This window comes from Erythrolamprus reginae, chromosome 2, assembly GCF_031021105.1.
Source record: "Erythrolamprus reginae isolate rEryReg1 chromosome 2, rEryReg1.hap1, whole genome shotgun sequence".
Lineage (NCBI taxonomy): Eukaryota > Metazoa > Chordata > Lepidosauria > Squamata > Dipsadidae > Erythrolamprus > Erythrolamprus reginae.
In genome coordinates, this window is record NC_091951.1 from 211,226,023 (window position 1) to 211,251,046 (window position 25,024).

The 25,024-nt window shown below is 43.5% G+C and overlaps 1 protein-coding gene across 23 annotated transcripts in view; it reads right to left on the minus strand.

Annotated features, from left to right (window-relative positions):
• Positions 1 to 25,024, minus strand: part of PLPPR2 (phospholipid phosphatase related 2) — a 57,030-nt gene that overhangs the window by 25,805 nt on the left and 6,201 nt on the right. For 5 of the 23 annotated variants that reach the window (XR_011558180.1, XM_070741688.1, XM_070741691.1 and 2 more), the window contains exons 1-5: positions 12,438 to 12,998; positions 12,184 to 12,270; positions 10,279 to 10,467; positions 2,989 to 3,109; positions 2,644 to 2,900 (exon numbers count right to left, since the gene is read on the minus strand). Coding sequence is in view for 22 of the 23 variants with exons in the window: in XM_070741688.1 (XP_070597789.1) it covers positions 2,644 to 2,900; positions 2,989 to 3,109; positions 10,279 to 10,467; positions 12,184 to 12,270; positions 12,438 to 12,509 (726 nt within the window). In the remaining variant the exon portion in view is untranslated. The other 18 variants (XM_070741694.1, XM_070741693.1, XM_070741697.1 and 15 more) reach the window with 15 other exon arrangements.

A 25,024-nucleotide genomic window follows, 5' to 3' on the forward strand; every position in this document is an offset into this window, starting at 1 on the left:
TCTTGGTAGACAGCCAACTAAATATGAGCCAGCAGTGTGCAGTAGCAGCCAAAAAGGCAAACATAAAAAGAGGGATGCAATCAAGGACTAGAGAGGTACTAGTACCACTCTATAAAGCCCTTGGTCAGAGCATACCTAGAGTACTGCATCCAGTTTTGGTCACCACACTACAAAGACACTGAGACTCTAGAGAAAGTGCAGAAGAGAGCAACCAGGATGATAAAGGGTCTGGAAAATAAAACATACAAAGAGTGGTTGCATGGATTGAGCTTGGCTAGCCTGGCAAAGAGAAGAACCAAGGGTGAAATGATAGCAGTGTTCCAATACTTGAGGAGATGCCACAGAGAGGAGGGACCCAGGCTGTTTTCCAAGGCACCAGAAAGCCAAACAAGGAATGATGATTGGAAGCTGACCAAGGAAAAATTCAACCTGGAAATGAGGAGAAACTATCTGACAGTGAGAGCGATTAACCAGTGGAACAGCTTGCCAGTCGAGGTTGTGAGAGCCCCAACACTTGCGACCTTCAAGGGGAGATTGGACTGCCATCTATCTCAAATGGTATAGGAACTCCTGCTTCAGTAGTGTGGGGGGGGGGGTTGGATGAGATGACCTGTAAGGTCCCTTCTCACTCTAATAAATAAATAAGTTCCCCCAATCCTGTCCTGAAAAAATGTGATCCTGTGAATGTTCTTTTCACACCGTGCCCACCAGAGGGCATTTCAGACTTCTCAAAGGAACAGTTCATTCCCAAACCTTGACTGCTTGTATGCCTGTGTATACAGTGGTCACTTGACTTTTGTGGGTCCCACATTCACGGAAGGCTATACCACAGGTTTTCAAAAAATATTAATGAAAAAATACTCCGTGTTTTTTTTAACGTCACGGATTTCCCCACGGCCGCCCGATGTACAGTACTGTGCATTTTAACTCACTCCCTCCCTCCCCCCCGCTGTCCTGCTTCTTTAAATAAAAGCTCCGCTTCTGCTCCAGCCTCCCGATCCTTCCCCTTTAATCCTCGGGGCGTGGCATGCTCCACTTGAAGCCAAGCCTTGTGGGCAGACAAGACCACCCTAACTCCAGACCCATCCTAGAATACAGCTCATCTGTTTGGAACCCATACCACGTTTCTGACATTAACACCCTCGAAAACGTCCAAAGATCCTTCACCAGAAGAGCCCTTCACTCCTCCACTCGAAATAGAATCCCCTACGAGACTAGACTTTCAATCCTGGGTCTTGAAAGCTTAGAACTACGACGCCTCAAACATGATCTAAGTATTGCCCACAAGATCTTATGCTGCAATGTCCTGCCTGTCAAAGACTACTTCAGCTTCAACCACAACAACACAAGAGCACACAGTATATTCAAGCTTAAAATTAACCGCTCCAAACTTGACTGTAAAAAACACAACATTAGTAATCGGGTTGTCGAAGTGTGGAACTCATTACCAGACTCCATAGTATCTTCCCCTAAAACTCAACATTTCACTCTTACACTATCCCATGGTTGACCTCTCCAGATTCCTAAGAGGTCAGTAAGGGGCATATATAAGCACACTAGAGTGCCTTCTGTCCCCTGTCCTACAGTCTCTCCTATATTTTATTTTATTTATTTATTGGATTTGTATGCCGCCCCTCTCCGTAGACTCAGGGCGGCTAACAACAGTGATAAAAACAATATGTAGCAATCCAATAATAAAACAACTAAAAACCCCTTATTATAAAAACCAGACATACATACTGACATACCATGCATAAACTGTAGAGGCCCAGGGGGAAAGAATATATCAGTTCCCCCATGCCTGACGGCAGAGGTGGGTTTTAAGGAGCTTACGAAAGGCTAGGGTATATCTCATATACCTTCTCTACTATATCCTCTATAACCTTCATTGTGTATTATTGTGTATTGGACAAAATAAATAAATAAATAAATAAACTCGCCCGAGGGGGGAAGAGCTGAGGGCATTATAATAATAATAATTAATAATAATTTATTAGATTTGTATGCTGCCCCTCTCCGAAGACTCAGCATTGTTGAATCAAGGAGCCTGACTCAAGCACCAAAGGGCACGGCTGCCTCTTTTTCCGCCGTCGCCACTTACTGCTGCCCCCGTCTCTTCTTCCCCCACCCACCTAAGCTGTCTCCCTTAGTGGTAGCGTCCGACCTCCCAGCTGACCGGCCTGGAATCCCAGCTTTGAGCCCTGGTCTGGATCTCTCTTGCCTTCAGCTTCCCCTTCCCCTGCCCTGACCCTGAACACTGGTGATGCTGCTGCCATCAGGGGAGACGCCGGCAGCGAGCGCAGCAAAGCCCCCAGCTTGCCACCACGTTGGCCCTGCAAGTTCTGGGGGTAAGTAAAACCAGGAATTGAGGAGGGATGGGGGAGGAAGGAAGGAAGGAAGGAAAGAGCGTCTCTACTTTGCGGAAATGTGACTTTTGTGGGTGGTCTTGGAACGTATCCCCTGCAAAAGTCAAGGGACCACTGTATTGTCAAACCTGGCCTCTACCCACCCGATCTGATACAAATGGGGGTTGAGCCAAGGCACAGAAAGGGAACTGGGTGGTAAATTACTGGAGGAACCTCAAAACTGCCCCCCCACCCTCCATCTTTCTGACTGTTCTGTCACCTAGCTGCCACTTCATACCACAGTGTACGCCACTGCATAGGCGCTGAGGGCAGCATCCTTGGAAGGGAACGCCTTGCAGGCTGCAGTAACCAGGAGAGGATTGCCAGTGCAGGCTGCTTTGTCTGTGACGTAAATGGTGCCTGGGGGTGGTTGGCAGCCCAGCACAGTGTAGTTTGGTTGGCACACGGACAGGAAATGTGGAGTCTGGTTGCCGGTCACCACTTGGCCTGCATTGGCAAAAATAGTGGTAGTGAAGAGGCCGAAAGAATAAACACCTGTGAAAGGAAAAGGACAGGAATGAGGAGGGGAAGCAGGGCCTGGGGACTCAGCTGGGTCTAGGTGGGAAGGGCATTCTTCTCTTACCCAGGAAGCGGATCATGCGGCGTAGAAGGGGATTGAAGTAACAACACTCGCCCGAGATGATGGTTTTCTCCTTATGCCTTGTTGGTTGGAAGAAGAAGACAGCCAGTTCTCCAACAAGTATCTGGGTTGAGAGAGAGAGAGAGAGAGAGAAAGAAGCAGAAAGAGAAATTGTACTTCCTCTTTAATAGCAGTTGTTTAAAGTAAGCTCTGGGAGGAACCGGCTGGCCAAGGCATTTGCAAAAGGGCTGGAGGACACCTTCAAGATTCCTTATGTTTCCTCTCATAAGTGAAGTACTGTTAAGACTTAGCCAGGGTGGGAGGGTGGGGTGTTTGAGAGGAAGTGACATTATTTTCTAGCTTCCAAAGTTCCAAGAGAGGCCAGCCAAAGCTGAGAGATAAACAGAGTATGCATTTCCACGAGGATAAACATAGACACCCCCACCCCCCCATCTATAACCTAGTTGAGTTCTAAGTTACAGATGAATTTTGTAACCTAGATTCAGGAAGTGCAGGCAAAACAGATTGAAAAACATTCTCGGAATAGATCAGAATAGAAATACATGTTTTTTACAAATGCAATTCTATTGTAGATAGTATCTGTAGCAGTTCAGAGCACAATAGGACTATACCAGTGGGAATTTAGTTCAAAGAAAATCATAATTTTATTTCCATTTTCTTTTGGTCACCAAGTACTAATGAAATAAAAGCAGCAAAGCAATGCCCACTGTGTATAAATGGCTGTCAGAGCAAGCAGGGCTCATGCAAGGGACAGAGAAAAGTCCATTCAGTGGAGTAAAGTCATCTAAAGTAAAGTATCCTGCCGCCTTGATTGCATCAGCAGAATCCCGCCCGGCCGCTCTGTTTAGGGTGACCCGCTCCCTTCTTAACCAGGGGGGAGTTGGGGAGCCCTTGCAGAGTAGTGCCGAGGACTTTAACACGTTTTTCGCTGATAAAGTCACTTGGATCCGAGCGGACCTCAACTCCAATTGGATAACAGAGTCGACTGACAACGAGTCAGTCGAGGTGATTGGGGTCTGTACTTGTCCATCTGTCTGGGAAGAGTTTGATCTGGTGACACCTGATGAAGTGGAGAAGGCCATTGGAGCTGTGAGTTCCACCAACTGCTTGCTGGATCCGTGTCCCTCCTGGCTGGTCTCGGCCAGCAGGGAGGTGACACAGAACTGGGTCCAGGAGATTGTCAATGCTTCTTTGGGGAGGGGGTCCTTTCTGGATCCCTACAAGGAGGCACTTGTGCGCCCCCTCTTCAAGAAGTCTTCCCTGGACCCAGCCATTCTCAACAACTATTGTCCAGTCTCCAACCTTCCCTTTATGGGGAAGGTTGTTGAGAAGGTGGCGGCGCTCCAGCTACAGCGATCCTTGGAAGAAGCCGATTATCTAGGCCCTCAACAGTCAGGATTTAGGCCCGTCTACAGCACGGAAACTGCTTTGGTCGCGCTGATGGATGATCTCTGGCGGGTCTGGGACAGGGCTTTATCCTCTGTCCTGGTGCTTCTTGACCTCTCAGCGGCGTTAGATACCATCGACCATAGTATCCTTCTGCACCGGCTGGAGGGGTTGGGAGTGGGAGTTACTGTTCTTCAGTGGTTCTCCTCCTACCTCTCCGGTCAGTCACAGTTGGTGTTAGTGGGGGGGTCAGAGGTCGACCTCTAGGTTGCTCCCTTGTGGGGTGCCTCAGGGGTCGGTCCTCTCCCTCTGTTATTTAATATCTTTATGAAACCGATCATCCAAGGGCACGGGGTGAGGTATCATCAGTATGCGGATGATACCCAGCTTTACATCTCATCCCCATGTCCAGTCAGCGAAGCAGTGGAAGTGATGTGCCGTTGCCTGGAGGCTGTTAGCGTCTGGATGGGTGTCAACAGACTCAAACTCAACCCTGATAAGACGGAGTGGTTGTGGGTTTTGCCTCCCAATGTCCGTCCATTACCCTGGGGGGGGAATTACTGTCCCCCTTAGAGAGGGTCCGCAACTTGGGCGTCCTCCTTGATCCATAGCTCACATTAGAGAAAAATCTTTCAGCTGTGGCAAGGGGGGCGTTTGCCCAGGTTCGCCTGGTGCACCAGTTGCGGCCCTATCTGGACCGGGACTCACTGCTCACAGTCACTCATGCCCTCATCACCTCGAGGCTTGACTACTGTAACACTCTCTACATGGGGCTACCTCTGAAAAGTGTTTGGAAACTTCAGATCGTGCAGAATGCAGCTGCGAGAGCAATCATGGGCTTTCCCAAGTATGCCCATGTTTCACCAACACTCCGCAGTCTGCATTGGTTGCTGATCAATTTCCAGTCACAATTCAAAGTGTTGGTTATGACCTATAAAGCCCTTCATGGCATCAGACCAGAATATTTCCGGGACCACCTTCTGCCGCACAAATCCCAGCGACCGGTTAAGTCCCACAGAGTTGGACTTCTCCGGGTCCTGTCAACTAAACAATGTCATTTGGCAGGACCCAGGGGAAGAGCCTTCTCTGTGGCGGCCCCGACCCTTTGGAACCAACTCCCCCCAGAGATCAGAATTGCCCCCACTCTCCTTGCCTTTCGTAAACTTCTCAAAACCCACCTCTGTCATCAGGCATGGGGGAATTGAAATATCTTCCCCAGGCCTATATAATTTATGTATGGTGTGTTGTGTGCATGTTTTTTTAAATTATGGGTTTTTAACTTCGTATGATTAGATTTGTATTGTACATTGTTTCTATCACTGCTGTGAGCCACCCCGAGTCTACGGAGAGGGGCGGCATACAAATTTAATAAATAAATAAATAAATAAATCTAGGGAAACAGGGTGATGCATTGAGGACCTTGTTAAAAAAAAGGAGAGGGCTCCTGTCAGATCCACCCTCTTCAGCTTAGTACTTTGCTGACATTCTGCCATAAATTATTGGAAGGGAGGGTATGCCCATGTCACACTAACACTCCGCAGTCTGCATTGGTTGCCGATCAATTTCCGGTCACAATTCAAAGTGTTGGTTATGACCTATAAAGCCCTTCATGGCATCTGACCAGAATATTTCCAGGACCGCCTTCTGCTGCACGAATCCCAACAACCTATTAGGTCCCACAGAGTTGGCCTTCTCCGTCGACTAAACAATGTCGTTTGCCCCCACCCTCCTTGCCTTCCGTAAACTCCTTAAAACCCACCTTTGCCGCCAGGCATGGAGGAATTGAGATATCTCCCCCGGGCCTATACAATTTATGTATGGTATGTTTGTATACAGTAGTCCCTCGCTATACCGCGCTTCACCTACTGCGGCTTCACTTCATCGCGGGTTTCTGAGGAAGTCGATCGGCAGATTTAAACAGCCCGCCGAACTCGATCGGCAGGTTTTTTTAAAAAAAAAAAATCTAAAATTGTAAATACTGTATTTAAATACTGTATCTAAAATAAATACTGTGTGGGAAGGGTTTATAAACACTTAAAACAATGAAAACTTACCAAACAATTACAATATAAATACTTAAATAAGTACTATCAGTCGATAAATTCCCCATCGCGGATTTCACCTATCGCGGCCAGGTCTGGAACGTAACACCAGCGATAGGTGAGGGACTACTGTGTATATGTCTGATTAATAATGGGGGTTTTTAAAAATGTTTTTAAATTATTAGATTTGTTATGAATTGTTCTATTGGTGTTGTGAGCCGCCCCGAGTCTACCGAGAGGGGTGGCATACAAATCTAAGAAAGAAAGAAAGAAAGAAAGAAAGGAAGAAAGGAAGAAGAACCAGGCAACTGGCCTATAGAGAGTAGAGAAAATCCAAAGGGTGTGTGTGTGACAGTTTTGAGAGAGCCCTGAGGTGTGAGAACCAGACTGTTCCAATCTTCAAGGCCATGGAGCCTAGGAAAGGAATGAAATTGCACCAAGTAGCACCAAACATCTGAGCAATTCCCATTGGATGATGATGGACCAGTCATGTAGGCAGAGCTGAGGAGAAAGTAAAACTTTGCAATGCTTTGTGTGGAAACCTCAGTTCTAGTCTGATTTTGCTGCAACCACTAATTCTTAGTTACGAAAAAAAACCCTATGACTTGAATCAAATGGAATGGAGGGCCTTTCTTTCCTAGGGACCTAGCTGGGGCAAGCTTGCCTGGAGTAATAACAACTAAAGTACAATAGGGCCTCTTTTGTGAAGCTGGCCTCAGACATCCTCATGAGGGGGGGCACGCACCCGACATGGTATTCCTTTCCGAGCAACTGAGTAATGGTCTGAGACTAAGGGGCTTAGAAGCAGTGCCTTTGTCATGGTCAGACCATTTTCTACTACGGCTTGACTTCCTGGCTCCAATCCTTCCCCGCAGGGAGGCGGAACCAATTAAGATGTTCCGCCCCAGACGCCTGATGGACCCAGAGGGCTTTCAGACGGCGCTTGGGGTTATACCAGAGGCACTTGTCCACAGTTCGGCAGAGTCTCTTGCGAAAGCCTGGAACGAGGCTGCAGCAGAGGCCCTTGACCGGATTGCGCCTTTGCGACCTCTCCGTGGCGCTAGACCCCGTAGAGCTCCATGGTTCAACGAGGAGCTCCGGGAGTTGAAACGCCAGAAGAGACGTCTAGAGAAGCGATGGAGGAAGAGTAGGTCTGAATCTGATCGAACACTTGTAAGAGCTTTTATTAAGACTTACAAAGTGGCGCTCAAGGCGGCAAGATGCGCGTACCATGCCGCCTTGATTGCATCAGCGGAATCCCGCCCGGCCGCTCTGTTTGGGGTGACCCGCTCCCTTCTTAATCAGGGGGGAGTTGGGGAGCCCTTGCAGAGTAGTGCCGAGGACTTTAACTCGTTTTTCGCTGATAAAGTCGCTCGGATTCGGGCCGACCTCGACTCCAATTGTATAGCAGAGTCGACTGACAACGAGTCAGTCGAGGTGACTGGGGTCTGTACTTGTCCACCTGTCTGGGAAGAGTTTGATCTGGTGACACCTGATGAAGTGGACAAGGCCATTGGAGCTGTGAGTTCCGCCACCTGTTTACTGGATCCGTGTCCCTCCTGGTTGGTCTCGGCCAGCAGGGAGGTGACACGGAGCTGGGCCCAGGAGATTACCAACGCTTCCTTAGGGAGGGGAGTTTTTCCATCACTCTATAAAGAAGCGCTTGTGCGCCCCCTCCTCAAGAAGCCCTCCCTGGACCCAGCTGTGCTTAATAACTACCGTCCAGTCTCCAACCTTCCCTTTATGGGGAAGGTTGTTGAGAAGGTGGTGGCACTCCAGCTCCAGCGGTCCTTGGAAGAAGCCGATTATCTAGGTCCCCAGCAGTCGGGTTTCAGGCCCGGTTACAGCACGGAAACCGCTTTGGTCGCGTTGATGGATGATCTCTGGCGGGCCCGGGACAGGGGTTTATCCTCTGTCCTGGTGCTCCTTGACCTCTCAGCGGCTTTCGATACCATCGACCATGGTATCCTTCTGCGCCGGCTGGAGGGGTTGGGAGTGGGAGGCACTGTTCTTCAGTGGTTCTCCTCCTACCTCTCTGGCCGGTTGCAGTCGGTGTTAGTGGGGGGACAGAGGTCGACCCCTAGGTCTCTCCCTTGTGGGGTGCCTCAGGGGTCGGTCCTCTCCCCCCTGCTATTTAACATCTACATGAAACCGCTGGGTGAGATCATCCAAGGACATGGGGTGAGGTATCATCAATATGCCGATGATACCCAGCTTTACATCTCCACCCCATGCCCAGTCAACAAAGCGGTGGAAGTGATGTGCCGGTGCCTGGAGGCTGTTGGGGCCTGGATGGGTGTCAACAGACTCAAACTCAACCCGGATAAGACGGAGTGGCTGTGGGTTTTGCCTCCCAAGGACAACTCCATCTGTCCGTCCATTACCCTGGGGGGGGAATTATTGACCCCCTCAGAGAGGGTCCGCAACTTGGGCGTCCTCCTCGATCCACAGCTCACATTAGAACAACATCTCGCAGCTGTGGCGAGGGGGACGTTTGCCCAGGTTCGCCTGGTGCACCAGTTGCGGCCCTATCTGGACCGGGACTCACTGCTCACAGTCACTCATGCCCTCATCACCTCGAGGTTCGACTACTGTAATGCTCTCTACATGGGGCTACCTTTGAAAAGTGTTCGGAAACTCCAGATCGTGCAGAATGCAGCTGCGAGAGCAGTCATGGGCTTACCCAGGTATGCCCATGTTTCACCATCACTCCGCAGTCTGCACTGGCTGCCGATCAGTTTCCGGTCACAATTCAAAGTGTTGGTTATGACCTTTAAAGCCCTTCATGGCACTGGACCAGAATATCTCCGAGACCGCCTCCTGCCGCACGAATCCCAGCGACCAATTAGGTCCCACAGAGTGGGCCTTCTCCGGGTCCCGTCAACTAAGCAATGTCGGTTGGCGGGCCCCAGGGGAAGAGCCTTCTCTCTGGCGGCACCGGCCCTCTGGAACCAACTCCCCCCGGAGATTAGAACTGCCCCTACTCTTCCTGCCTTCCGCAAACTTCTTAAAACCCACCTTTGCCGTCAGGCATGGGGGAATTGAAACATCCCCCCCCCCTGGGCACGTTGAATTTATATATGGTATGCTTGTGTGTGAGTCTGTTAGTTTGTGGGGTTTTTTAAATCTTTAAAATTTTAAATTGTTGATTACTTATGATTTGTCTTTTACATGTTGTGAGCCGCCCCGAGTCTTCGGAGAGGGGCGGCATACAAATCCAAGTAATAAATAAATAAATAATAAAGTTTCTGGCCATTTTTCCCACACAAGAAAATGATGGTGAGGAATAAAAAGCAGTTGTGTTACACATCATACTGGCAAAGATATTATATGGGAGAGACCCATGTTCATGTATATGTTGAATTATCTGAATTAACACCTTTTAATACATCTTGTTTTATGAGAATAAATGGGAAGATAATTGTATGCTTTCTCCTAAGCAATTTGGAGGAAAAAACAGTAAAATGTAATGATTAAAACATTACAGAAACAAATTTGGGTTGTATATAGGTCATTCTGAAAATACCTATATGAGAGGAAACGCCAATGAAAGCATCTGAGCAGACAGAATATGTGGATATAATATAATGTGAATATAATCATTCAGATGATTCTAACAGACGTGTCTTGTGAGCCCTCAAATAAATCCTTACTCCATTTCCCAACAGAGCTTCAAATATGACTGGATGCCCTCATATTCTCCCCTCCAGCAGCTCAGGAAATTAATACCACCATATTGGAGGTCATGATTATGTCATCACTGCCAAAGTATCCCAAGATTAATTTACCAGCCCTTCCTCTTGAGGGGTTCTCTCTTCTCCCAAATCCCTTGTAGATCTCTTACCGTGAAGGTGGGGACAGCGGTAACAAGAGAGTAGACTAGGACTGGAGGTGCTCGGCTACTGTCTTCTGGCCCAGGATAGGGTTTGGCTAAAGTATTGTCATAGCAGAAGAATCCTTGAAAGTGCACCGGAAAAGTGTCTGAATACTCAAAGTGGTAAGCCAGCACCACTGTGCCAGCCATGATCCCCAACTGAAAAAAGAACAGGATGGCACATCAGGCACCACTAGCAGAATGAGAGGCGAGATCTCTGGAATCACAGATTTGCATGCAAATTGCTATGCATCTTTTCTTATTTAGATACCAGGTTGAGGAATAAGAAAAGAACCCAGCTTCCTGGGTCAAAATAAGGCTATTGTGTTCCTCTCCTATGTCCCTCCACTCCTGATTTCTCCCCACTTTTCCCAGACATTTCCCTTTTTGCAATTCATAGCTCATAAATGATTCCAGGGCAACTCTCAGGGACTGAGCCCAGAGGAAGTGAGCTGAATGTAGGCTTCCATTTGACAGGGGAGATGTATGTCTGTTTTCTTCCATTCATCCACTTTACAGGAAGCACCTAAATGCTCTTCATGGGATGGAAATAAATCTATTTTGCATCTATAAATAATTGCCATGTCCGATGTCCTCATTTTAAAAAAAATATGTCATGAAAATGTCTAAAAATAAGTAGATGCATTTTCCAAATAGCTAGCCATTAACAAACATTTGAGGGCCTTTCTAGGTTTCCTGAAAACCTACGCAGAAAAGTTTGAAAATAGTACTATTTCAGGGGAAGGTATTCAGATCTGCAACCTTCTTTGTATGTAGATATAGCCCCAGAATAGTAGACTAACTAAATTCTTGACTAATCTAACATATTACAGAGCTGAAGTGTTCTAGGCCATTAAAAGAAACGAAGGACACACTAGTAAAACTATGAGATATGGACTGCAAACACTCAGATTATTAGATGGTGTGACACAGTTAGAGATTCCAGAACAGTCCACTCTCACAATGACCCAGGTTTTTCTAATCCTTATCTATTAATGCTGGACATTCTGGCCACAATGACCTCCATATGTGGAATATGGAGTACTGGAGACTAGTCATCTACCAAGAAGAGTAGGGCTGGCCTAATAGAGAGATCCATTCAAGCAATGCTGTAAACTATCCAAGCAGCTTTTTTTGTAATGTAGCAGATGCATTGGGCAACTTTGCTTCAAGTTCTACTGAGCAGCTTCCAGGAACATTAGCAATAATGACTTTGGGTTCCAAGTCTTGAAAGAACAATCCCTGCAAAATGCAAACTCTGTATCCCACTTCTACCCTTATAATTGTAAACTGAACTGGCTGCAGACAACTCTTGCCTAGTACTTGAGAATGGCTGTCTGTGTGTCTGTGTGTGAGTGTGAGTGTGTGTCTGTGTCTGTGCATGGGAGTGAGGGGAGAGGGGAGAAGGAGAAAGGGAAAGAGAGAGAGAGAAGAAGAGAGAGTGGGAGGGAGGGAGAGGGAGATGGGGAGAGAGAGAGAGAAAAGAAAGAAAGGAAGGAAGGAAGGAAGGAAGGAAGGAAGGTGACAGTATGTATGTGATTGTTCGATTTTTAAATGATTAGTTTTAAGATAATTTTTAAATTAACTATTCTATTAATTGGCTTAGAAATGTTTTATATATTGTATTTTTTTAATCAAAATGTTCTAAGCCGCCTCGAGTCCACAGAGAAGGGCGGCATATAAGTCCAATAAATAAATAAATAAATAAATAAATAAATAAATAAATAAATAAATAAATAAATAAATAAATAAATAAATAAATAAATAAGGAAGGAAGGAAGGAAGGAAGGAAGGAAGGAAGGGAGAGGGGGAGGAAAAGAAAGAAAGAAAAAGGAAAAAAGAGAACTTGTTGATCAAATTCTCTGGTTTTCTTACCTCCACAAACACAAAACAAGGTATAATGGTTATGCTTCTCTTAAGCTCCTGCTTTCCACCAGCCATAGCAATTAGGCCTGGATACGTCTGCAATAAAGAAGATAACTTATTTGGGGTGGGGGAGGAATCCTCTAACACCCCTCTGCTATGTACATTCCAACCCCCCCCCCCCCCCCCCCAGAAGTTGTGCTCTATTTTAGGCAGGGATAACTCTTCCCTACAAGATTTTTCCTCCAATATTTCCAAACACTCACAACATCATATTTTAAGGCAGGTGTGTTCAAACTATATTGTGTCCTGAGACTCCTAAAATAATAAGTGAACATATTTATTTATTCATTTATTTATTCAATTTTTTCATTTCATTTCATTTATTGGATTTATATGCCGCCCTTCTCCTTAAGACTCAGGGCGGCTTACAACATGTTAGCAATAGCACTTTTAACGGAGCCACCTTATTGCCCCCACAATTCAGGTCCTCATATGTGCTTTCTCAAGAATTACTTCCCTAGGATTAAGCTGGGAGAGGGAATAAATACTGTGACTTATTTTTAATGATTACATTTTAATCTAAATATCAAAGGAGTTTGTACTGTTTCGCCCACTTAACTGAGTAGCAAAGAAAAATGCATGTTCAGTTTTGTTTTAAACTGTGACTCCAAATTGCTTGTGACATTCTTCTCCTTCCCCCAGAAGTCCTACAGTTTGAGAATAGTTGCTTTAAGGTCAAGCAACAGCTTTGATGTTCTGTATGAAAAAACTACCTGACCAAAGCATCTCCTCTTTTGGAGTCCAGGTGCTTCGGTTTAACAAAGTCACCCTACCTTGTCAAGTAGCTTGTATAAAGTATAAAGTCATTCTAACAACTCAAGGAGGATAAGGCATCTACAAGAAAACAAAATAATAATGCCCCTTAGGTTTTGTTTTTTTAAAAAAAATATGGTGATACAGGTAACTTTCGACTTATGACCAAAACTAACTGAAACATCTGTTAAGCCAATTTTGCCCCATTTTGGAATAAATCTAGCAGACTCAGTGGTCTAACCAAACCTGTAAAGGATTGTGTTGTATATTTACTTAAGATTGTGATCTTGTTAAAAAACACAAGCATCTCTAGGAATCCAAAAGCTCGAACTGTTTTTCCCACCAGCAGGAGTATGTTTTAATGCAAATTTCATTGTAGTAAGATGTTACATAATCACTGATCCAACCATGTTAAGAGTATTAATTAAAAATAAATATTTTCTCATATTCAAGTAGCAAAAATAGAAATTGAATTTTACCATCAATTTGAAGAGACATTACTTATGCTAGTCATGCTTTTTTGTACAAATGGCAGAGCAACAGAAAATAATACCACTTTATCTTCATATATAAGAAAAATGACATGTCTTTACTAAATCACATTCCTCCACTGTTTCTCCTAATCTCTTTTCTTACTTCTCCTTGCAGCACATCCCTCTCTGGCCAAAGAACTGGAAAATTCTTTTTTTCAGAGGGGCGGAGAGGGGCGGCATACAAATCTAATATATATATATATATATATATATATATATATAGATAGATAGATAGATAGATAGATAGATAGATAGATAGATAGATAGATAGATAGATAGATAAATATCGGAATGCCCTACTTAGAAGGAAGCATGCAAACTCAACTTCAAACATTAGTACATGTTAATATTGTATCCTGTATTGTTTGATGCAATTTATTCTGAGCAGAGAATCAGGATTCTGTTGTAAATAGAGCACAATTTGGATGAGAACCTGTAGTAGAGAATAATGATCACTAAACATAAATGAGAGTTCAAAAGACGTTCCTCTATTGGAAACCTAGCTCATCCCAAATCTGAGTCCCCATAAATGAACAAGGATTCAAAACTCTCTTCCCTCAGTATAGAGGAGGGTTCTCCCCCTTCCTCTTTGCATGACTGCCGCTTCCTCCAGCACAGATTAGAGCCCTGCAAGAGAGAGTCATGCTGCTCATGGGGCTAGTCCAATTTCTCTAGCACTGTAACCAGTGTGGTAAGAATCCAGCTGCAAGATTTATGGGCTTCCTGCCCTCTTTGGCAAGTGACCCACATCCATGGCAACCCATCAACCCTCTGAGCCCAGCTGAAGTAAAGTGGTACCCTCTGCCTCCGTGGTTTTGCCAATGGCATCAATGACCATTTTGCTGCAAACAGCATTCAGGCTAGCAAGAAGGTGTACATTTGTAGGCATGTGTGTGCAGTGAATTGATACATTCAGCATTCAAAGAGAGTAGCTTAGCAACACAGTGTTTTAAAACATGCATGCGCACGCATGCACACACACATAGACACACACAGAACTGCAGTTGTCAAAACTGTAATAATACTAGTATGAATAGGCAAAGCAGCAATGGAGAACACAGACAGATATTGCAAACCACCAGGAAAATCCCCCCGTAGCCCAGCCATTACATCTCTCACCTTCTGTCTGTAGGAGTGGCTTTTTAGGCAGCAGCCATGGCTTCCTCGGACCACCTCAGTTCTTGTCTCCTCCTCCTTCTCTTCGGTAAGCAATTTTAACAGTCTGCCAGACGGAGCAAGGAATCCACGCTGATTACGCCAATACTGTAATTAGACCCTGGGTTGCTGGATGAAACCTTATTTTGCATTAGCAGCTGGAATGAGGGAGGGAGAGAGAGGAGTACAACACATACATATGAATTCACATATGCGGGCACACACACACAAAGGGAGGAGATGGAGGGAAGGAGAATGCTTCAAGAGGGGCTATTCAATGAAATGCTGGCTGTTTCTCTTCTGGGTCAGATGGGTGAGAGTCGCACAATCAAGAAGGCTCAGCTAAAATCAATAAATCAAAGCCTCACTTCCAATTCTAAACAAGGCAGCTCTGTTGTTGCTTCTTTGAATTGAGCTTCCCTGTAATATACTCTGACAACTGGCCTCATATTTCTACCAATGATTAGTACTACACGAAAAATGAAGCACTAATAATCTAAATTTGTTGCCAAGCGTGCTTTAACTACAATTATTGAATGCACACATTTCAAACTCAGTCAGATTATACATAAAAACATGAATTACTAGTTAAAGAAAATGTAATTCAGAGATAACATTAATTTATTGAAATAATCTAGAACAGTGATAGTGAATTATGCTATGCATGTTTATTTATTATTAGAGGTGGAAGGGACTTTACAGGTCATCAAGCCCCTGCTCGAGCAGGAGACCCTACATACCCAATCGTAAGAAACAAGACATTTGGCTTGCATTTTTCTGTCAATTTTATCAAGAAAAATCTTTTATAAAATTGCTTGAAAGATCGATGCGCAATTTCAGACATCTACCGTATTTTCCGGCGTATAAGACGACTTTTTAACCCCTGAAAATCTTTTCCAAAGTGGGGGGTCGTCTTGTACGCCGGATATAGGACAGTGGCGCCTATTTGCGATGGCTGAGAGGGGCGAGAACACCGCCTCCCAGCTGGGCGAGCCTGAGCCGAGCGCAGGCCCGCCCACACGCTGCCTTTGGCAGCACAAGCGTGCCTGTCCGGCCGGGGAAGAATCGCCCCGGCCGGACCTCAGTTTCAGCTGGGGGGGGGCGAGAACACCGCCTCCCAGCTGGGCGAGCCTGAGCCGAGCGCAGGCCCGCCCACACGCTGCCTTTGGCAGCACAAGCGTGCCTGTCCGGCCGGGGAAGAATCGCCCCGGCCGGACCTCAGTTTCAGCTGGAGGGGGCGAGAATACCGCCTCCCAGCTGGGCGAGCCTGAGCCGAGCGCAGGCCCGCCCACATGCTGCCTTTGGCAGCACAAGCGTGCCTGTCCGGCCGGGGAAGAATCGCCCCGGCCGGACCTCAGTTTCAGCTGGGGGGGGGCGAGAATACCGCCTCCCAGCTGGGCGAGCCTGAGCCGAGCGCAGGCCCGCCCACACGCTGCCTTTGGCTGCACAAGCGTGCCTGTCCGGCCGGGGAAGAATCGCCCCGGCCGGACCTCAGTTTCAGCTGGGGGGGGGCAAGAATACCGCCTCCCAGCTGGGCGAGCCTGAGCCGAGCGCAGGCCCGCCCACACGCTGCCTTTGGTAGCACAAGCGTGCCTGTCCGGCCGGGGAAGAATCGCCCCGGCCGGACCTCAGTTTCAGCTGGGGGGGGCGAGAACACCGCCTCCCAGCTGGGCGAGCCTGAACGGAGCGCAGGCTCGCTCACACGCTGCCTGTCCGGCCGGGGAAGAATCGCCCCGGCCGGACGTCAGTTTCAGCTGGGGGGGCGCGAACACCGCCTCCCAGCTGGGCGAGCCTGAACGGAGCGCAGGCTCGCTCACACGCTGCCTGTCCGGCCGGGGAAGAATCGCCCACCCACACGCCGCCGTCTGTGCCTCAGTTCCGTAGCTCCGCCTCACAGCTGATCACCCTGCTGCCGCTACTGAGAGAAAAAAAGATGGAGAGAGGGGGGGAGAGAAAGAGATAGCAAGAGAGGGAGAGAGAGGGGGGGTTAGCAACAGAGGGACAGAGAGAAAGAGAGAGGGGGGATAGCAACAGAGGGAGAAAGAGAAGGAGAAAGAGAGAGGGAGAGGGGGCAGAAAGAGAAAGAAAGAGATAGCAAGAGAGGGAGAGAGAGAAAGATAGAGGGGGGATAGCAACAGAGGGAGAGAGAGAAAGAGAGAGGGAGAGAGGGGGGAAAGAAAGAGAGAAAGAGATAGCAAGAGAGGGAGAGAAAGAGAGAGGGAGAGAAAGAGATGGCAAGAGAGGGAGAGAGAGAAAGAGAGAGGGGGGATAGCAACAGAGGGAGAGAGAGAGAGAGGGAGAGAGGGGGGAAAGAAAGAGAGAAAGAGATAGCAAGAGAGGGAGAGAGAAAGAGAGAGGGAGAGAAAGAGATGGCAAGAGAGGGAGAGAGAGAGGGAGAGAGGGGAGACAGAAAGAGAGAGAAAGAGATAGTAAGAGAAGGAGAGAGAGGGGGAGAGAAAGAGAGAAAGCAAAAAAAAAGAGAGAAAGAGAGATAGCAAGAGAGAAAGAGAGGGAGAGAGAGGGGGAGAGAGAAAGACTTTGATCATTTCCCCAGGTATTTTTGTACCTACTTGACCAACATTATTAGTGGTTGCAAAATTGAATGTATGAACTTGTTCATTTCAATAAAAAGAGCCAGGGAAATGATTGAATGTTAAACTGGATGCATTTATTTCTGCCTGTTTGTATTTGTTCTTATGTTTAACCATTGAAAATGTACTTTTCCTCCAAAAAGAATCATCTTTTCATATTTCTTAGGCAACATTTTAAAATAACTTTAAAAGCTGAGGTCATATTATTCACCCTGCTCTGTATCATAGCACACTGCACAGTACTGAAAATTGGCAGGGTCACTAATTAAACCCGACAAGTTAAAATCTGTTTAAGTGACATTGCAAGAGGATAAAGACAGAAAGTGCGGAAAGAGGAAAAAATGGATGGGCTGTTTGGATTGCGATATCATGATATCACATACAGATTCTCATTCCATAATAGATTCTCACATAGGTGTCAGCATGCTGCATGTTAGACTGAAAGATACCTGCAGAATAGATGGTAGGAGAAAGGAAAATAGCCAGGTTCACCTTTTTGTGTTGACAAATTATGATGAGTTATAATAATAAACTTAATTGTGGTGAGGAGAAATATGAGAGGCAGACAAGACAGATAGACAGAGACATATGGAGAGATAGACAGAAGAGTGCTCCCACTTGGCTCTCTCTCTCTAAATAATTCATTCATAATTTTAACAATAAGATCTTCATCATTAGTAATTAAAATATTCTGTTATCATGTTCAGAAATGATTTTTTCTCAATGCAAGTACATCATAGACCTAGACTCAGTCAGGTCTATGATGTACAGAAGAGGGGTAGTCTTATACGGCGAGTATATCTCAAATTCTATATTTTAACTGGAAAAGTTAGGGGGTCGTCTTATACGCCCAGTCGTCTTATACGCCGGAAAATACGGTATATTTCCTCTATTTACTTTTGCGACAGTAAGAGTTTGGTTGCTTTGTTGCAGAGGGAAATGGAAACATGGTGATCGCACTGTCAAAAATGCCAATAGTACATGGCATTTAAAAGCCATCTTTTATATCTGGGGAGAGCAAATAATGGTCCCTGAGCCCTCTTTTTGTGGCCCTCAAACCCCTTTGAGCCTCCCTCAAAGGGGAAATTCATGAATACTGAGCACAAGCCCTAAAATAGCAAAAACAATAGCAGACTTACTGTATATGCCATAGTGTTTACAGCACTCTGAGAAGTTTACACTGTAAGTAATTTACCCAATAATCTGGGTCCAACCTTCAAGCATAATTCAGTTTGAAAGTCAGAAAGTTTCCTCCACAGTCCATGTGAGGTATTCTGTTCATTCTGCAGCCTCTCGGTGCCCATCTCCACACCATCCCATGAAAAATGTGGCCTTGGTTATCAAAACCGTTGTGCACTTATTTATTTTATTTATTAGATTTGTATACCGCCCCTTGTCTAAAGACTCAGTTTGCTTCAGTTTTGCTCAGTTTACTTCAATTATATTGGAGAAAAGCTCTACCATTCTCTAGGTATTTTACTTCATGAGTTTGTAAAATAGAAAAATCTATTCTCCAAATCGTTATTCTATTTTTTTTATTGCTGAAAAACTTTACTTAGACTGCCTCTAAAAATACCTTTGTTTGATATGTTCAAATCTATGAGATTTTTAAAGACAGCTAATGTAACCGTTCCAGATTAACAAATGTTAATTTGCCATTTGCTGATCCTGGCAAATTATGTATGTGTATTCATAACAAACTTTAAATTAACATTGTTCTACAGCTGTCACAAGAGTAATGGTAGTACTAGAGGTGGTGAACCTATTACACGTGAGCCACAGGTGGCACACAGGCTGCCACCCCAGCTTAGTTTCACCATGCATGAACGTGCGCCTCCTGCCGGCCAGCTGATTTTTGGGTCTATCATGCATGCACAAGAGGCGAGATGCATGTGCATGTGCGGGTTGCACACACAAGGGTGACATGCACATGTAGAGGTGCAGGGCATGCATGGGAGTTGGTATACTCATGCACAGGTCATGCATTCATGCATGGGGTCATGCGCATGTGCGGTGATGGGATGCATGGAGGACGCATGCACAGGGGCTGAGCACATGGGGATTATGCATGCATACGTCAGGGGGTGGGGCACATGGAGGTTTTGTAAATATTGCATTATGTGTGCGTGCACACATGCGTATGACACTCAGCGACAAAAAGATTAGCCATCACTATACTAGAGAATTTGATTGCCAGGAGACAGTCATATGTGTATGGCAGAATTCACTTTAAAAAAAAAACCTGGTTCCCCATCTTTTCCTATATAAAACAAACCATCCTATAATTAACAGATCAGGTAGAAAGGTCTTAAGCCACATCTGAGACAGACAATCACAAAGATCTCCTCACTGTTTTGCAGCAATTTCATAATGAAAATATTGAGTAAATGCTTTAAAATAGATGCTGTAAATTAAGAGAATCTCATGACAACCACATTTGGGAGTCTAATCCAGAGAAAGGAGAGATCATTATGGAAGCGTGAAAAATGCCCAAGCAGAAAAATCAAACTAGGCTTCAAACAGAGCAGAAAATCTCTCTTTGAAGCAGGAATAATCTAAAACAGTGATGGCGAATAATGGCGAACCATTTTTGGTTTGCGTGCCAAAGGAGGGGCGATTGCCGGGGGTGTCACACACATATGTGCCCACACCTATAATTCCATGCACTCCACCATGCATGTGTGTGTGAAACACCCCCACCCACCCCGGTCCCGGCACGTGATGGCATGCCTGTTTTTGGTTCTCCCCAGGCTTCAGAGCGATGATGCATGGAACCCTCACACAGAATGATGAAAAAAATTCAAAAAATTGAGGAACAAAATGATAGAATGGAAACCAGGTTGCAATACGCAGAAAGTAGGACAGAATACATCAATAAAAATCTGGAAGAGGCCATTTTAAATCTTGAGCTTGAAAAATCAGCATTCTTCTTGAGGTTCCAGAATATTAGCGAATCAAGTGAAGAGAACCTGCCTCAGATTATGTCAGAAATTCTTGCACCCATCACAAATAAAACCCCACAGGAAATGTATCAACAAATGGATGAAATTTACAGATTATCTACAAGTTACGCAAAAAGAAATCGCCTACCCAGGGAAGTACATATTAGATTCACTAAGCGTACTATAAGAGATGAAATCTACAATATGTCAAAGGAAAATCCTCCATCATATAAAGGAAAAGAGATCATAGTCCTTCGTCAAGTTCCTAGACGAGTGCGTGAAAAGCGGAAACCCTATCAAACCCTAGCTAATAAACTCAACAGAAACAAGATACCATTTAGATGGCTGACACCTGAGGGCATGCTTATCTCCTTAATTGACAAAAAATACAAAATAACCTCGACAGAAGATGCAAGAGACTTTTACGATCAAGTCATCAAAAAGGTAGATGAGGAATGTATTAGGGAGCAAGAATCAAAAGATAAATCTAGCCTGGATGAAATCAGCTCTGAAGACACTCTCGCAGATAAGGAAACTGGACTTAAATTAACGGAAGAATATGGCAGAGACGGCCCAACAACAAGATCTCAAGCGGAGGCGAGAAAGGAGAAAAGAAGAGAACCAGCAAACTAACCTACATCACAAAAAACCCTTACCAAATAATGAAATAAGACTATTCTCTATCAATATCAACGGCCTCAACTCTCCTAGTAAAAGGAAAAAAACATTCTACAAAATTGAACAACAAAAAGCAGATATAATCTGTCTCCAAGAAACGCATGTAAAAAAACAAGACCAATTAATCTTAAACCATCCCAAGCTTGGAGAAATCTTCTCATCCCTTGCTGAAGTCAAGAAAAGAGGAGTAGTACTATACATTAAACCTAAACTTAACCCTAAACTAATTTACACAGACGACAACGGACAGATATTAATAGTACAAATTATATCAGGAACAAAAAAAATACATATAATCGCAATCTATGCTCCCACAATAAATCAATCCACTTTTTATGCAAAGCTACATCAAAAAATCACGGAATTAAACTTAACAAATATAATAATAACAGGCGACTTCAATGCAATATTAGACAGGAAAAAGGATCATAAAAGCACTAAGCAAATGAAAAAGAGAAAACAACTACCGACAACTTTTGAACAACTTACAACTGAATTAGCACTAAAAGACATATGGCGTCACTTTAATCCAAACAATAGACAATATACTTTTTTCTCTTTTCCTCACAAGTCATGGTCCCGCATTGATATGGCCTGGGCTGATTTAGAATTTATCAATGAAGTAACAGACATACAAATACTTCCAAACTCCTGGGCAGATCATAACCCCATATTGTTGAAATGGAGAGATTCAACTAATAACCATTCAAGACGATGGACTATGAACCAAACAATATTTAAAGAAGAAAACTTTCAAAAAATGTTAAAACAACAATTGGGTGAGTTTCTCCAAATTAACAATGATGGTAACACTTCCACACAAAGCCTATGGGACACAATGAAAGCCTATGTGCGAGGAACCTATATTGCATACCAAAATACAAAGAAAAACAGAAACAAAACAGCCTATCCACACTAAAAATAAAACTTCAGAACCTTGAAAAAACCCTACAAATGAAACCAGACAACGCCGAAATTTTAGGAGAATTGAATATTACAAAACATTACATAAACCTGCAAACTCAAGAAGAACTCTCACATAAATTAAGGATTGCCAAACAAAAGCACTTTGAATTTGCAAACAAACCTGGGCGATGGTTAGCCTCAAAACTCGCTCACCAAAAAGCAGATAAAATTATAGAGGCATTATATGATCATACAGATGCTTTAAAAACAACACTCAGCGATAAAAAACAAATAATTAAATCTTTCTTTGAGGAATTATATAAAAAAGATGACGTAAATGAACAATTAATAAATAATCTATTCAAGAACTTAGAAAATACAGAAAAAATAAATAAGGAAGATCAGGATATGCTAAATGACAAAATAACATCAATGGAACTAACTAGTGCAATTACAAAACAAAAAAATAATAAAACCCCGGGCACAGACGGTATACCTGCCGAATTCTATAAGCAATTTCAAGAAATTCTGGAGCCTATAATGTTACCCCTTGTTAATGAAATTCTCGAGGGTTCAAAACTTCCTTCCTCCTGGAACGAGGCCTACATAACTTTAATACCTAAAGATACACAAAATAGAGCTCACATTCAAAATTATCGTCCAATATCCCTGCTTAACTCAGATTATAAAATCTTTGCATCCATCATAGCCGAAAGATTTAAACAAATATTAACTGTTAGAATACATACAGACCAAAATGGCTTCCTTCCGGCAAGAAACATAACAACAAACACAAGGATTATTTTGGACTCTTTAGAATACTACGATAAAAACATAGATAAACCAGTAGCATTCCTATTCGTAGATCTACAGAAAGCTTTTGATAGTTTATACTGGCAATTCTTTACAACACAAATAGCGTCAATGCAATTTGGTAATAAATTTACAGAACTCATTAAAACTATATACTCAATACAAACAGCCAAAATACTGATAAACAATGATATGACAGAAACAATAAGTATAAAAAAAGGAGTGAGGCAGGGCTGTCCCTTAGCCCCCCTGATTTTTATCTTTGCACTAGAAGTTCTACTAAATAAAATAAGACACAATAAGGAAATCCAAGGATTAAAAATTAAAAATGAACACTATAAACTTCAAGCTTTTGCTGATGACATGGTGTTCATTGTACAAGACCCCTTAAAATCTGCACCTATCCTAATTAATGAAATAAATAAATTTGGAGAGATTGCTGGATTAAAAATTAATAGAGAAAAAACAAAAATGATAACAAAAAATATGACAAAACAGCAGATATCGAAATTAGAAGAATCCACCAAAATAAAAACCGCCAAAAAAGTAAAATACTTAGGATTATGGATTACCGCAAATTGCAGCAATATCAAGAAAGACAATTACGATAAACTAATCAATGAAATGGACAAAGATTTTTGCAGATGGTCGAAACTCCCACTCTCTATAATGGGGAAAATTGCTGTAATTAAAAGCAATATACTTCCTAGATTTCTATACCTTTTCCAAACTGCACCCATTAAACTAAATAGGACCTTTTTCAAAAACTTACACAAAAAAATTCGCAAATTCATATGGACAAAAAAAAAGGCCAGGATAAAACTTAAGTACCTACAAGACCATAGGTCAAGGGGTGGATTTGGGTTACCAAACATGGAACTATACTACCATGCCTCAATTGTAAACCTACTGAAAGAATGGATAATACTTAAAAATTCTAGAATATTAACACTTGAAGGCTATGACCTTCAATCCGGGTGGCACAAGTTTCTGATGACAGACATAGATAAAATACCAACATATTTCAGATCACACTACATCCGAAAAACCTTAATTAACACCTGGCACTTCATTAAAAAAAACCACTACCTCTGCATCCCAAAATGGATTTCACCAACAGAAGCCATTATATACCCGAATGCATTAACCCCTGATAAAATTATAACATACGACCAACTACTAAACGAAAATAATGAACTAATCCCTAAGCAAAAACTCATGGAAAAAGGTATTAAAGTAGATTGGTTACACTACCTAGAAATAAAATCAAAATATAATGAAGATAAGAACAAATCAGACTTCCAAAAAAATAACCCCCTCGATAAAATAATTTTTGGTCCACAAAAAAAGCAAATATCAAATATATACAATATCCTCCTTCAACACGATACTGTTGAAGAAATAGTTAAAGGAACCATGATAGCATGGTCACAAAACTTTGGGTACACAATTTATTTAAACGAATGGGAAAAAATTTGGACTGCTAACTATAAATCAACGATGGCAACCTCATATAAGGAAAACCATTATAAAATGTTCTACAGATGGCACTTGCCACCTGGTAGACTTGCAAAAATGTATCCAAATCTATCACCATTATGTTGGAAATGCAGAGAAAAACCAGGTACATATTACCACATCTGGTGGACATGTGAAACCACCCAAAAATATTGGGAAAAAATTAAAACTATACTAGAACAAATTACTTCTCAGACTATCCATGCGAAACCCGAACTATTTCTACTAGGAATCACAAGACAAAATTTTAGTAAAGAAAACAGATATATTATAATCCATATTATTACAGCCGCACGGATTTTATATGCACAATTTTGGAAGCAAGAAAAAAACCCAACTACTCTATCACTCTTGATTAAAATAATGGAATGCGCAGAAATGTCCAAACTAACAATGGAACTGCAAAACAAGGATGAGACAGATTTCTACAAAGCTTGGGATAAATGGTACCTCTGGTTAAAAAAAAGGAATTATCTAAAAATTATTCATCAAGAAAAATATCCAACAAAAACAACTTGAAAAAATAGCAATTTACATCACAAATCATAACATCAAATTGAAACAACAAACTGTAAACATCGATCGACACGAACTCCAACTTTACAAAGAAAATAAACCCCTAAATGAACTACAGTATATATATTGGCACTAAAAACTACATTCAAAACATATCGATAAAGCCTTAGGGTAAAACACACCAACTACGAGCTCAAACTACAGGCCGCAAATCATGAAAGACCCAGCTCTAACGCTGGTTTTCGCTTCTCTATCCCCCCCTTCTTTTCCCTATCCCCCTTCCTTCTATATCTACTTCCCTCCCTTCACAACACCCTTCTCCCACTCCCCAATTACTACATAAGTAGAGTGTAAAAATGTACAATATGCATCTCTCTTTTGTCTT